Here is a 14,884-nt window from a genome sequence, read left to right as displayed (position 1 = left end):
AGCTGTTCCCTCTAGAGGTCTGGAACTTCCGTTGTGGAATCTGGATGCAGCATTTTTTTGTTGCATTTGTTTTCGGGGTTTGTGTGCTTTTCTTTTTCCATCGTTTTTTATTCGCATCACGTTTATGTATTTGGTTGTGTTGTGTGTATTTGCATCGCGTTTGCTGAATGCTGCGCAGGTTTTTTAACATTAATATGAGTTCCCCCAGCCTGCCTATGGTCACCATTTCTAGCCAGTGGCTAGATAGGTGTAAACTGAACCCTGGGTATCCTGCTCTGCCTTTGAGAAAATGAAAGCTCAGATCCCCTTTCTCTGCTTTGCCCACCCAGAGAATTTGGCCCACCCATGAGAGAGAGACATCATGGCTCCTCAATAGCTACAGACACAGAACTGGCACATACTAAGGAAAGCTCATTGTGGGACTGGCTCTAGTGGCTATAATTTATCACCAAGGCTGAATTTTGGGGAAAAAGACTTCAGATACAGTATTAGGGGACCACTAAGGTCTATATAAAAGCATCCAAAGAGCACCATGTCATGGGACCTTTAACTCAGTGGTATACAACAGCTCCTGAAATAGAACTGGTCATGCATACCCATAATACAGCTTACTCACATTTTAAAAACTATGTCTCCTTTTTTCAAAACTCTACACACAATTCCCAAAAATGCACAATGCCTCATATCTCCTTCAAAATAAACACTGCATTCAAAATGTCATAAACACACCTCCAAATGAAGCATTTGCATCAAATGGCAAACACTTTTTTCATAAAAGTAATTTTTTGGATATACCATGTACACACTGTTGCTCTAAGTCTAAAGCTCTTTTGTCTTTCACAGGCTTATATCTACATTTCCATACAGTGTTATACAGTAAAAGTAATCTGCTGACGGTTGAAAAGTACACTGTAAACACCAATGCAATGTTCAAACAGAAAATAAGTATTTGGCAAAAAGTGACTGTTGTAGCAGTTGCACAGTGTTGTGTACAGTAGCATACAAGAAAAAACAAACATAAAACTGGTTTGAATTATGGACGCCACTGTAAAGCGACTCAAGTTGGGCTGGACTCTCTGTACAGCTTCTGTCGTGGTCAACACACAGTTGATCACATGATCACTAAATTTGGCCCCGATCTCATCAGAGATGGTTCTCCTTCCTTCTCGTCCTCCTTGAACTTGTCCTGGTTGTCGTCCCCTGCCTCTCCCTCCTACTCCCCTTGCTCTATGTCTATTGTTGGCAACCATTGTTCAAAATAGGTAATCTGACCTTTGACCTATGTATAGGCCTATACTAAAGCAGTGGTTGGTTAGTGATCAGTTAAGCAATTAGTGTTTGCACGTGTGTGCGTGTGTGCTTTCCAAAGATCATGCTGAGCTTTTCTTCTTTTGTTACCCAGACAAAAGTATCCATTTCTCTACATTAACTGTGACTGTGATAAGCAGTCCCAGGAGAACCAAGATGTTTGTGAGTGTAGATATAGCAACATATATACACACCACAATCTGACAAAGGCAATTAATATTATGAATATTCACTGTGGGGTAAAAATCTTGGGACAGTTTTGTCTTTCCTATCATTATAAAATACCCAAATCTACATTTAGATTTAATTAATCTCATTAACAGCCCCTCTGAAATCTCCTACAGGATTGATACAATCAGATTAGAACATCCACATTACTCCTGTTGTTTTAAAGTTCTGCCTGGGCCTGTCACCAATGTTTTTTTTTTTTTTAAGTTATATCAATTGTTTCCTGCCGTGGGTATTTTTTTTTCACAAGAAAGGTCATACATACAGATGCATTTTGAAGCTTGAACACTACAAACAGTCAGATGTGAAAAAATATTTTATTCAATATGCAAAAAAACTAAAACAAAAAATTGCTTATGAAGCTTCAAAAACTCTTTTTTTATTACTAAAAACTACTGATTAATATAATGTAAAATGTTTCCTTGAACATTTATGGTCCAACCAGTTTTTCCTCTTAAATGAAAATATGCAACGTGTACATATACATTTCTCTCATCCATAAATGTCACAGATCCTTCAAAGTGTGTGTCATGATTCCAGCTGCGTATTTCAAATGTATTATGATGTCACATCCGTTTTCACTTCTTTAATAATCCAAGTAGAACAAAAATGAATTATTAAACTACACAGAATTCAGCAACACGTTGGGACAAAGTGGAATTTGGCATTTCACCTGAGACAGTTGGACATTAAACAATCAGGTTAAGTGCTTCCCACCTCTGCAGATGTTACAGTGCAGACATTAAACATTTAGAAAAGAGTTTCTTAACAGAGAATGGCACGTTAAAACATTAACTGGAGTGTGCCCGGATAGCTCAGTTGGTAGCGCGGGCGCCAGTATGTAGAGGTTTACTCCTAGACACAGTGGGCCCGGGGTTAGACTCCGACCTGCGGCCCTTTGCTGCATGTCATTACCCCCCTTTCATTTCTTCAGCTGTCCTGTCAATAAAGTCCTAAAAATACCCCAAAAAATTAACTAAAAAATAAAAAGCTTAAAAAAGGGAACTGGACCAACAATTTTAAGAGCAACAACAAGCACATTCAACACGGGCAGATAAATAGCAGTGCACATTGTGGAAGAGTCCTTTAAAAAAAAAAAAAAATCTGTTTTAAATTGGTCCATCAGCTTGACTGGCAACGGAATTCAGGGAGCGATTCCCACAAGTCCCCTAAAGAGTCGTTAACTAAATAGCAAACTTGTTCCGGATGATCTCTCCACCCTCCACCTCCACCTGCTCGTAAAGCCACTTCCTGTCGCAGCGGCACTCGACGCCACACTTGCGTGAGCCGCAGTCAGGGCACGGGTAGAAGCAGCCCATACAGTCCACGTCCAGACAGTCACACATGTCCTTGTTGTTGGAGAGCAGTCGGCCTTTGCTGTCGTACACTCTGCTCTTGGCTCCAACAGCCTGCCTGAAGGCACAACATGAAAAGATTGACACTGCTGATGGAGTTTTCTTCTAACATTTTCCACTCAGTGCGTTTTCTTTCGTTACCGTTTCAGTTTTATTTGTATCTGACTCTATAAAAATAATTCCCTAGATATGGAAAATATTCACAAACTTGACAGACAATGAGACTCTACTGCACCCCCTATGGCCACTGTGTTACTAAACAAACAAGCCACTAGGGCTGCTCTCTCTTAGTCCATTAGTCGACTAATCGGTCGTTTTGGTCTTAGTCAACTTAGATTTCTTTAGTCGATTAGTCATGTTTGATGCTTTTTTTCGTGCTGAATGACTTATTTCCAAGAAACGTACGAGCACATCTCAGGTAAACACAAGAATTAAAGTGGTGCTTTTGCATGACTCTTTGCGGAGAAACTCAGATTTACACAAATCAACTAATCGATTAGTCGATACAATTGAATGAGTGTTAGTTGACTAAGAATTTCTTTAATTGAGCACAGCCCTACAAGCCACTAACCAAGAAGGTCTAGTAAAAGTAGAAACAGCATCCTAACATAAGAAGAATTGCCTGGCCCTGTCACCCAAAAGGTTTGTGTCATTTTTAAACCTATACCTATCGTTACCTGCCGCTTAGCCTCACTTTGCCAGACCTTCCTCCACAACGGCGCTGCGGAGGACGTGCAACAGAAAACTCAGGTTGGACAGATAGTCTAGCTAGCTGTCTGGATTTACCCTGCAGATATCTGAGAAAAGGTTAACCATAGTCCTCATGAATCGACTGGAGTTTAAAATGCTAACACAAAGGAAGCCCAAGGTAACGGACATCCGGCCTAAATGAGTGAAATCCGGCGGAATTTCCGTCGGCAACGGAGCAATCCCGGAAGTGGAACGTCAAGACTACCTGCCGCTGGTATCTTTTTCACAATTCATTTAACAGATAGCTATTATTTAGTAGACAACAGCTTACTGCACTAGCTACAAGTAGAAGCTGTGTACGTGTGGTTATAATTTGGGACTTTTTGGAAGATGCCAAGATTATGGATGGACAGAGACAAGTAGATTATGTTGCAGGAGTGGTTTAAAGGTTTCTATTTAGGCTACCTAAAGTCTACCTCTACCTCTACCTCTGTTAATTAAAAAGGACAATTCCAGCGCAAAATGAAGCTAGAGGTTAATAACGTGTAACGAGTCGAACGTTCTCTGGGACATGTTTTCATGCTATTCAAAAAAGTGTATTGGATTAGAGTAAACATGAACGCTACCGTCTTTACAATCTATCTTTTTAATAAACTGTCTGTACACTTACAAAGTTCTCAATGCTTCGGTTTACATGTAGGGACCCTCATTATGCTACCTTGTTAGTGGTATAAAATAGCAATATACCCTCTGCCCCAAAAGCTAGCGTTAGCAGCTAACCAGCGGTTTGCGGTAGCTTGTCTAAAGCTAGAGACGCATTCAATTAGCATGAAAACAGATCCCATAGAACGTTCGACTCGTTCGATATTTTATTAACCCCTAGCTTCATTTTGCACCGGAATTTTCCTTTAAAGCTGAATACAGCTGCCTTCTACTCAGAGTGCTGCATTTTATTCTGTTCAATTAGTCAGACTCTAATCCAATACACTTTTTGTCCAATTTTGCGACTATCTCCTTGCGGCCCACTAGCTGTTCGTTCTGTGTCTGCGCTGAAAAGAAAGCCAATGTTCTTGGCTCTGTCTGGCCCTGGATGTATAAAGGAGAACCTTTAAGCTTCTGCGGGTGGGAAATGTATACATCTGCCTCATATATCTGCCTCGTCAACAATGGATTTCTAATTGGTAAATGTTGGCGGTTGTAGAAACTAGCATTTGCTCTTTGTTTTTTTAGACAGTGACATCAAAACCCTAAGTGACAATGTTTCCTGCTATCTAAACGTATTGTACATGTGCTGAAAATATCTCACATATGCATATACTGTCTGCGTTTGGTCAGTTATTCGTGTCAGAAAAGAGAAATGCATCACAAATTACATTGTGACAAATATGTAAGAAATTGGTCAACGACAGTTTTAAGTCTTTTTCTTTTGGGTGTACTTTTCTGTTTCACAAGAAAGTCTGGTGATGGCCACATTGCAAATTGATTTAGAAGAAAAATGTTTGAGTGAACGAGCATCAGGCTTATCTGGGATGGGGATACATGATGAAAAGAGCTCAGTGTTTCCAAGAACACTCATTCACTTCTCTGAATATCAGAGATAAAGAGGTAAATACCTTAAAGAAATATATTTATAATATAATTCAGTAGAGCTACAGTAAGAAAGAGGAAACCCCCACACACCCACACACAGTCTCACCTGTCAGAAGGTTGTTTTCCTCCACGGCCTCCTCGTCCACCCTGTGACAAAGTACATTTTATGCTTTGGTCAATTATTTCCCATTGGTTTATGCGTTGGCAATAATTAATCATAAGAAAAGTGACAATTGTGGTTTAATGCTCCTAACCTGTGAATATCCACCATTGACTGACCTTTTAGATTGGTTTCTAGTCAATTATTATTATTATTAAGTTTATTCAGTGGCTTTGCTGTTGGAAACTATACTATTGCTGCTCTAGAAACAATATTTAGTTATATTTAAAATATAAATTATAATCCTGTTCTAAATGTTTTTTCCTTTTTTAAATAATAATAATTATAATAATACAAAAAAAAAAATTCTTTAGTAGTGAAAAAGAACCGGTTAGAGTATTGATAAAGAACAAACTTGGTATTGGTAAATAAACTCACATGGCCACTGATTGAATGTAACCATAATTATAACCATATAACATGGGTTGAACAATTTGTTGATAAAAACAGCTTTATTGGTGACTCACTACATTGAACCTATCAGCATCACTGTCTATAGAAAAATACATACAGTATATACACACACACATAATATACAGTATATACACACGCACACACACACACACAATATATATACAGTATACACACACACGTCTCAGGCAGCACAAAACTTACAGACTCCGTGTTCTGATTAGGGGCCATTGTCTAAAGTGCATTCTGTCTGTGCCAGATATTGAAACAGTCCCTCTGTACCACGAAGCACAAGGGCACATTACATGACACACAGCCAACTGGTGTTTTCCGATGGCAGAGCACGCAGTTCCTTCTGCCGGTTGTGCTTGCAGCCCGTCTAGGCACATCGAGTCCCTCTGCAAAGTAGCGTAGCTTGTGCGAAGCCGTTTGGTCGGAGGGGAAAGGGAATTTCTTCTTAGAAGCTAGAGACTGTGACTCAGAGCCTAGGTCTGCAAGCTCCTCAACAAGGGCCTGCCGGAATTCCTTCTGTGTCATAGCAGGATCCCTGTAGCATTGTTGATAAAGAATGTGGGCGTTCACCACGGCAATGTCCACAAAGTGGAAGAAAAACGTCCGGTACCACGTCTTGGTCTTGTGGATGACATTGTAATACCCAGTGAGGGCATCGGACCGGTAAACCTCCCCCATGTGCTGGTTATAGTCTTTGACAGCAACTGGAATAGGGACATCAGTCTGCACCCACTTCCCAGCTGTCTTCACTCTCCTCCGGACTGCATCACCATTGAAGGCCTTGTGGATGGTGGAACACACGACGACCTCTTGGGTGTCCATCCACTTCACAAAAAGCACTTTGCCGTTCCTGATCCACTGTATGGTGCCCCGGGGAGTACCCCTGGGGAAAGCGGGAGGAAACCCAACTCTGTTTGCATGAATAGTGCCACATGCCCCAATCCCCTTTTTCAACAGGTCCTTGAAAAGTTGAGAACTGGTGTAGAAATTATCAACATAGAGATGATAACCTGTGCCCAGACATTTGAAGTCCATGAGGGACATCACCGACTCGTACCCCGGTCCCTTCCCAGAGCCAGATGACCTGCCCTGATGCACAAAAAAGTTCCATGTGTAGCCACAATCAGAATCAGCCAATACAAACAGCTTGTACCCCTGCTTGTTCCGGACATGCTGCTTGAGAGATAGCCTCGCCTTTGATGTTATTGTTCGTTCATCAATTGAAATGTGCTGACCGGGTTGGAAGTGTGACTTGCATGCTTTGACAATGTCCTCGTACAGGGGCTTTATCTTGCCAAGACGGTCGTATCCCGGTGTCCCCTTCTTGGCATTATTCTCCTCGTCAGCTGTGATGTCACTTAAGTGCAGAGCACAGCAAATGCTCAAGAATTTGTTCCGTGAAATGACGGAGGAGGGGAATGGGAGAGAGTAGAGTCGGGATCCTCTCCAGTAGTCCACCAGCGCAGAGCACCGTAACAAGCCCATGTAAATCACCATAGCAATGAAGGAGAACATGTCATTGATGGTGAGGTCGCGCCATACTCCTTTTTTCCCTTCCTGTTGCTTCGCACCATTTGCATTGGTGTTTGCCAACAAAGTCTTGAGCGCAGCCTCTGTAAAAAAAAGTTTAAAGAATTGCAGTGGACTGCGAGCAACCCTGGTGGCCTGCTGCGGTCCAGGTGGTCTTACTGGCATGAAGACCAGTGGATCAGGCAAAACATCCGGGTCATCCACAGTATGCCACTGCTGGTCCCCTGTGTGGGGGGCAGGACGAGAACCGGATGCCCTAGGTGTCCTTCCTCTTCTACCTCTGGCAGCATGGGAATGTGAATGTCCAGTGGTGGGTGTGCTGGAAGCAGCATCCACCAATCCACTGGGGATAGTTAGAGGGTCAGCGGGGGAGGGAGCAGGGTGCTTGTCCGGTTGAGTGTCGGGCTCCCAATCCGAACCACTATCTTCATTTGAGCTACAAAAGACAGCGTAACGCACAGTTAGCAACATATTCAATTCAATTTTATTTATAGTATCAAACCATAACAAGAGTTATTTCAAGACACTTTACAGATAGAGTAGGTCTAGACCACACACTATAATTTACAGAGACCCAACAATTCCAGTAATTCCCCCAAGAGCAAGAAGTTAGTGCGACAGTGGCGAGGAAATCCCAATTGGACATTCATAATTTATTATCTCAAATGTGTAATGCAATCTCAATACAGAATAAAATCCAGATCCTTAGTACAAGTCCACAGATGCAGAAAGTTTATGTCCTTGATGGGTGAACTGGCACTCAGCTGCCTGTTTGTTGGTTAACGAGGGTCGGCTATCGTTTAGAAAACAAAAATTGAAATAAGCATCCCTAGTCTCAGCTGTAATTCAATACAATGCAAAACACTATTTATGCCGGGAAGAAAGAAAACATGGCTATAAAAAAATCACGATTAAAAGTAAAAAAATCACTCTAAATACTCACCGATCTAAAACATTGTCATGGCCATTGGCAAACATTTCTTCCGTTTCCGAATCATATTCGCTGTCCTCGCTGTCGGTGTCTGATGTGGCTAGTTCAATATCCAAGTCACTGGAGGCGGTGCTACTGGCTGCAGAAGAGGAGCGTTGCCGCTTATGCGTACTAGATTTAGTAGGGGAGGGGGTTGGGTGCTTGCCAGGTTTAGTGCCGGGCTCCCAATCCGAATCACTATCTCCAGTTGATCTACAAAACAATGTAATGCACAGTTGTTAGCAAAATATCCCTATCGGTCATTCACAATTCATTATCTCAATCAAAAGTGTAATGTAATCTAAATACAGATCAATTTGTTTACAAGCTTGATAAAAACTATTTTTTTAGTTAAATATTACATGCACAAAAGCAACTTTTATATATGAAATCATATTAAATATACATAAAGAGAAACAAACTAAAAGGGAATCGGGGGCAAATACAAATAAATAAATTCATTCCAAGACTGGTACAACTACAAGTAGTAGGTTTGTATCATTGTTCACCTGCTCGGGATTGGGGATAAAAAGGAGCTTTTAGGTATTTTTCTGTATACTGCATCAGATTTTAAGTATTGAAATTATGTTTGTTTAACGCGGTACCTGTCAAATAAAGTTGTGAATAAAAGACAGCTTCTTGAATTTATTTCATACAGGCCGCAGAGTTAGCTTATTCAATTCAATACAGTTTAAATCGTCCCTGGGGGGCAATTTGATAGGAAGAAACAAAACATTGCTATACAAATAATGATAAAAAGTAAAAGATCATTCGAAATACTTACAGATCTAAAGGGTCGTCCTGGCTATTAGAAAACATGTCTTCTCTGTCCGAATCCCATTCACTGTTGCTCTCTGATGAGGCTAGTTCCATATCCAAGTCCTCTTCTGTAGTAAGCCGTATCTTCTTTGTGACCTTTGTGAAATATTCACAGAAATCAAATAATCCAGTATCAAAAAGGTGCGCCTCTTGCCGGTTGTAACGCTGCGTGTGCTCAGCTGCGGATACAGCAATTTTTAAAGAGGGACTTCGCATCGTGACGCATTGACAAAGCTGGTCTCCGGTGCAACAAAACTACCTGTGCCATAAGCCGTTGAAAAGGGTAAGATTGGCTACAATTGCAAATGGTTGGCTTGTATATAGACAACACCTAACCTAGTGTAACCTAATAACCAAATCTTATTTTAAAATTGATATGTCCCCAGTGTTCGCTTGCGGCGCCCGGTTAGGAATGCGCCTCACAACCCCTGTGGTGTGGTGTAATATTTGATGAAATGCCAGCCGGGACTGTGATCCAAGAAGAGTCATGGTTTGGCCCCTCTTATACCATTAGTATATCATCACGCAGGTGTGAGTCATTGAGCTGGCTGGCGTTAGCCCGCTTTGTTGATTCATAGCACGCTAGGTTCCTAGCTTTCGTCTGTAGCATACGTGCTAGCCGGCTAGCTAGTTAGTTTCAGTGAGCTGTTGGCCAATCCAGGAAGAGGAGAGAACCAGACCCACTGCTGAAACCAGCCACTATTTCTGAACGAGGAGGGTGGAAGCGAGTCGGGAGTGGCTGATAAGTTCAATTCAGAGCGGAGAGCCGCCTCTGCTTCAGAGGGAAGACGCAGCTCTCTGCTCCGCTCAAAATGCACCTAGTCTAATTTGACGGAGCCACGCCGCGGTGCACAGAAAAAAGAAAAAAAAGTGACCGTTCTCCCGTTAACAAAATAATGATGGGGGATATTTGTTTGTTTTTTTAACAACTAAAACACAGCCACAAATCTTTGTTCCGTGCACATTCAGTGTTTAAGTGTTTAAGTTTCAGTGTAAAGTTTAACACTTTAACTCTGGTGCTCTAATGGTCAATGGAATTTTAACTCTATGGTCTGGTATGAATCTGTGAGATAACCACACCCCATTCATTTTAATATAAGAAATGGAAACAAGAAAGTAAAATAAATACAAGTAGTCCTTTGAAAAACATCATTTATTAATTAGAAACCAATTTATGTATTGATCTAAGCTGACTCATTTGAAAATGTGTATTGCCTCATTTATTTGTTTCAGGGTTTATTTCATTCTCATATTTATTTAATTATGTATTTATGCATCTATTTAATCCTGAATGAAATGACATTCCATACCAAGTGGCCCTCCCCCTGTGGAATGAAATTCCAGACCTGCTAGCCACAGTACAGACAACAGTAAGAGAAAACTCACCCTCATTCCTCCTCTTTTTTCTCTGCGTAGACTGGCGCCCTCTTTCGCTCTGTCTCTTTCTGCTTGCGTTCCCGTTTGATTTGCAACATTTGTCTCCTTTGGTACCACCCCTCTTTTACGCAGTTCAATCTGTGGAATGGTCACAGTTAAGTCACGTCATGTAAAATACAACAGGATGAGTTGTTTAGACTGAACACAAACTGTTACAGAAGAAGAGTTTCTATAACACCTTTGATGAATCCTGCCCCTGGGTGAATATGGTGGGCACGGCGTCCTCCCTCAGAAACTGTTTGCCATTGTAGTCCCTGAAGCAGTCGGTCCTGAAATGCTCTGAGCAGAGGCAGGTGTTGGCAGTTGGGATGAAGTTTTTCATCCCCAGGCTTTGTACCCATTTGCTGGCAAGCTGAGGTTTGCTGAGTGGGAACCTAAATACACAGAAGAGAGAATAGATAGATAGTTTTCAAACTAGGCTGCATGATTTCAGCATTCACACCTGTTAAGATGTGATGGTATACTGCGTATCATCAAAGTAGCTAATGACAAATACATCTTAACACTAGGATCTCCATAGCGATAGCAATGATTTAACGTTGTGGTTCCAAAATTGGAATTATCCCTTCATTGTGTATGTGTTACCCTCCTGCCTTGACTTTCCCTAAATAGCTATTCTGAAACTGCACATGCCTGTATTGCCATAATGATATAACATTTAGAAACCCAAACAGATGTTTATTTTCATGAAGAGAGAGTTGTCAGGAGTATCGACGATTAATGTTAGTGCTGTTCTTCGGCAGGCAAATTGATGCATTTGCGTAGTTGACGTATAAGCGCACAGAGGCAATGAAGGGGACAGAGAAACTAATTTGCCCACCAACACTCACTCACGTTCACTCATAATCACAACTGTGTGTGGTGCAAACAATTTGTTTGTGTGAGTGGCTCATAGAAACCTTAGAGATTTTGTTTTGGCTGTAGAACCGAAGGACATACGGGCACAAGGATGGAGAGACAAATAAAAAGGACTTATTGTTTTAAACTAAATATTTCATTTGCAAAATGCAGTCAACTATATATGCCAAAATAGACCTCATCTCAGTTGTTGTTCCATAGGCTACAGTACTTTTGCTTAGCCATGGACTGCAGTGACAGTGAGAAAATAGCCTATAAAACTAGCCTATTTTACACTGCTACAATTATAGTTTCAAACTGTTATATAAGCTATCTGGCTGTGTATGGTTTGTGGGGGCTGGGTTAGGGCTGGGCAATATATCAATATTATATCGACATCGATATATAGGGCTAGATATCATCTTAGATTTTGGATATCGTAATATCATGGTATGAGACGTGCGTTGTCTTTTTCTGGTTTTAAAGGCTGCATTAGTGTAAAGTGATGTCATTTTCTGAACTTACTAGCTGTTTATTATTTGCCTTTACCCACATTGCCATTATATCCACATTATTGGTAGCCTGACCAGCCAGACCCACATCCAGATGTAGGGTCTGGGAACTCACCCTTGACGGAGCTCGATCCGAGGGGCGGGATAAACGGTTGTCTTTCAAATTCCCTCTGCACGTAATAGGATAGCGCTACAACCAGGCAGAGCAACGAAGAAGGTAGCGGAGCTAGTTGATAGATTCAACTTTTGCCGTATCCGGTCGGCAAAACTCCGAACACATCTTCCTTTTTTAAGAATGATTTCTGTGCCGTTCTTTGTTCTTTTATCAAAGAAAAGCTTAACTCCAAGTCTTCCAGAAGTCCGCTGTTCCCAGCAGCAGCCATAAGCCCCGCCCACCGACTCTATACACAATGTGATTGGCCTGACCAAAATTTGGTTTTTGCAGCTTGAAGGTCAACGGAGAGTGCCTAGACCCCCACTGGCTGCCAAATAAATTTGCTGCCACTAGGGGGAGTCTAGATTTCTAGGCTACATTATTGGTGATCATTTATCAAAACTGTTATCAGGTTCATATTTTGTGAAAGCACCAATTGTCAACCTTTCAACATTGCCGCAATATCCACATTGATGTATTTGGTCAAAAATATTATATGATATATGGAGTTTCTCCATATCGCCCAGCCCTAGGCTGGGTATTGATCATGTCCTTGCTGTGCTAAAGAGATGGAAATGTGCTGTAAAGAGGGAAACTTTGGCACAGCCTCAGACTAAGTGGAGACTGACGACACATAATTGGCACATCGGCACAAGCAAAAAGATACAGACGATCTTGGACGTGGCATTTAGAGAGAATAGAACCCCTAAAGAGCATGGCGGGTCTGGTGTTAAACCCTGTACATTTTCTTGCAACTAGACACAGTCATGGAAATCATGCTTTATCAGATATGGCATATATAAAGCATTTCAGTTGTCTTAACACCTAGCCAAGATACCGACCACATATGTAAATTGTGTAGTATTTTCTGTATGTTGGAAATATGCAAGTGGACATAGCAATTGTCTGAAGCATCAACCGGTGCACAAACTTTGATGCAGTAACATTTTATGAAGACGTCATCAGCAACCAATCCGTTACTAAGTTACCTCTTGTGTACTTCCAAAAGCTGTGCAAATAGTCTTAGTGAGCACTATGTTGTGGGTATCTTTTATTACTCATTTATATTTCTGTGTTGATTATTATAGCCTAGCATTATTTTAGTTCAGTTTCTACTACACTGCCATCAGTCGGACATCTTTTAGATTTCTCTTTTTGTCGGACCAAACTGTTAAACCACGTAAACAAAATAAACCTGACTTTGATATTTCATTGTCATCAGTTTAACGTTACAAGATAGGTTCAACTGCTGCGCCGGTTTAAGGCAATTATACGTGGTAATAACGTTAAAATACAGCAGTAAAAATAGCTGCAACAGGCAATATTTAAAAGTATTTTTACTGCATTAAAAAGGCAAATGTTTGTGGTCTAAAAATAGATTACGCTAGCTCAGTGTGTTAGCTAACTAAGTTTTCAAGCTAAATAACACCTTACTAATAACGTTAACTTTACCGGAAAAGATGCCTTTGGAGGCAATAGTACGATATGTAAGTTAACATTATTAAATCGATACGCAAATGTAGTTTTAACTACTTTAAGAGGATATGTCGGTAATGAAAGTTACGTAAACGTTTCAAACTTAACGTTGAAGCTAACGTGAAATGGCGCTTCCGCTCAGCCGGTGAAAACATACCTGTAGAATCTGATTTCCGAACCTTTGACAAACTTGTTGTTGCACCCTATTGCAGCACAAATAACAGGCATGGTGTCCTTTTGGTCGAAACGGAGAGATAATGCTGAATCCAACACGTGCAGGAGAAAGAACCGACTGGCGGGTCGGTTTGTGATTGTTTTCGTTCGGCTTCCTCCTCGGCGAAGTAAAGATGTATATCCTTTTCAACTTCCTGTTTTGCCTCGGGATAGTCTGCCCTCTAACGGCGGCTCAGATAACCACTTACATTTTCTTTATTGTTACAGAAAAATATGGGATTAGTTTTGTGACTTTAATTCCAAGCAAAACTACTCAAGTATCAAACAAAAAACACTAACTCAAGCAAAAAAATTGTCACCTCAAAGGTAAAACTTAAAACTTGCAAACAAAACATTTGTGTAGTTGTAAACTATTGGTCTTTTATTTGTTTGATATTATGTCCTTTTGTTTACAGTTCCCTCTTGTATGTCAATATATCCAACTACAGTATACTGTCCTGTAATTTAATTTGTGTTTACATTGTCTTACTGTAATTATATTTTAAAATGCACATAATATATTAAAACATTTTTTTACATTCACCCTTGTCTGTTTGGTTCATTATATATAACAGGAAATAAGGTTGAGACTATTATAATGCTTTATTTTTAGTACAATATAAAACTTCACATACATAATGGATATTTGAACATATTTTGCTGGGGCCCCGGTGGTAGAAGAAGCTGGAACTCAGTGTCAGTCATTATTTGCAGTACATCACAGGTCAGGGTCAGTTTTTCATCACCAACAATACACAAACATACGGAGTAAAATATTAACATATTATGTATATATTTCACATATTCAGTTTCACCTAAGGCAAGCTGTATTTCACTGCTGACTTGTGTCTGCAACAACATGTCTGAGGGTGGTGCAGGAATATCACACAACTCCTGGACGCCTGGGATCATGTGGTCTCCTGAGCTCACTGATGGCCCACAGCTCCAGTCTGGACGACAGCCTTTTCTGCAGGACAGATCTCTGAAGGGCTGGGATGTGGCTGTAGTCCTTCACTTCCTTGACTTCTTATTGTAAAGCTTGAAGTACCTTATTGGATGATAAAAAGTGTTTGAAATTGTAATAAAGCCTGCACTCTAGAAAAAATGTTCTAGCTTTTCTGAACACTACTGGAACACTTATTTCTGGAATATTATTGATCACACTTTCTAGATTCCTACCTC

General features: G+C 40.7%; 1 protein-coding gene across 2 annotated transcripts; it reads right to left on the bottom strand.

Moving 5' to 3' along the window:
• Positions 1-2,107: 2,107 nt before the first annotated feature.
• Positions 2,108-13,870, bottom strand: arl14ep (ADP-ribosylation factor-like 14 effector protein). Of its 2 annotated transcripts, XM_028586430.1 has the most exons (6): positions 13,647-13,870; positions 10,689-10,884; positions 10,460-10,588; positions 9,039-9,169; positions 8,228-8,467; positions 5,682-7,720 (listed from the first exon to the last, which is right to left on the bottom strand). In XM_028586430.1, exons 1-6 carry the CDS (start codon positions 13,715-13,717, stop codon positions 5,977-5,979), a joined length of 2,511 nt encoding a protein of 836 aa, XP_028442231.1. In that variant the 5' UTR covers positions 13,718-13,870; the 3' UTR covers positions 5,682-5,976. The 2 variants fall into 2 exon arrangements, with proteins under 2 accessions (XP_028442237.1, XP_028442231.1); XM_028586436.1 differs by lacking the exons at positions 5,682-7,720; positions 8,228-8,467; positions 9,039-9,169 and adding exons at positions 2,108-2,949; positions 5,278-5,318 and having other exon boundaries at positions 13,647-13,868.
• Positions 13,871-14,884: the final 1,014 nt, after the last annotated feature.

The sequence above is a fragment of the Perca flavescens genome, chromosome 1 (genome assembly GCF_004354835.1).
Source record: "Perca flavescens isolate YP-PL-M2 chromosome 1, PFLA_1.0, whole genome shotgun sequence".
Lineage (NCBI taxonomy): Eukaryota > Metazoa > Chordata > Actinopteri > Perciformes > Percidae > Perca > Perca flavescens.
The sequence above is the reverse complement of the archived record's forward strand: the minus strand, read 5'-3'. Positions and strand labels throughout refer to the sequence as shown.

Coding starts and splice junctions, on each gene's coding strand:
- arl14ep (XM_028586430.1), bottom strand. CDS start 13,717: ATGCCTGTTATTTGTGCTGCAATAGGGTGCAACAACAAGTTTGTCAAA. Junction 10,589..10,688: donor AGGGGCAGGATTCATCAAAG/GTGTTATAGAAA, acceptor ACCATTCCACAG/ATTGAACTGCGTAAAAGAGG. Junction 9,170..10,459: donor AAAAAAGAGGAGGAATGAGG/GTGAGTTTTCTC, acceptor TATTTCACAAAG/GTCACAAAGAAGATACGGCT.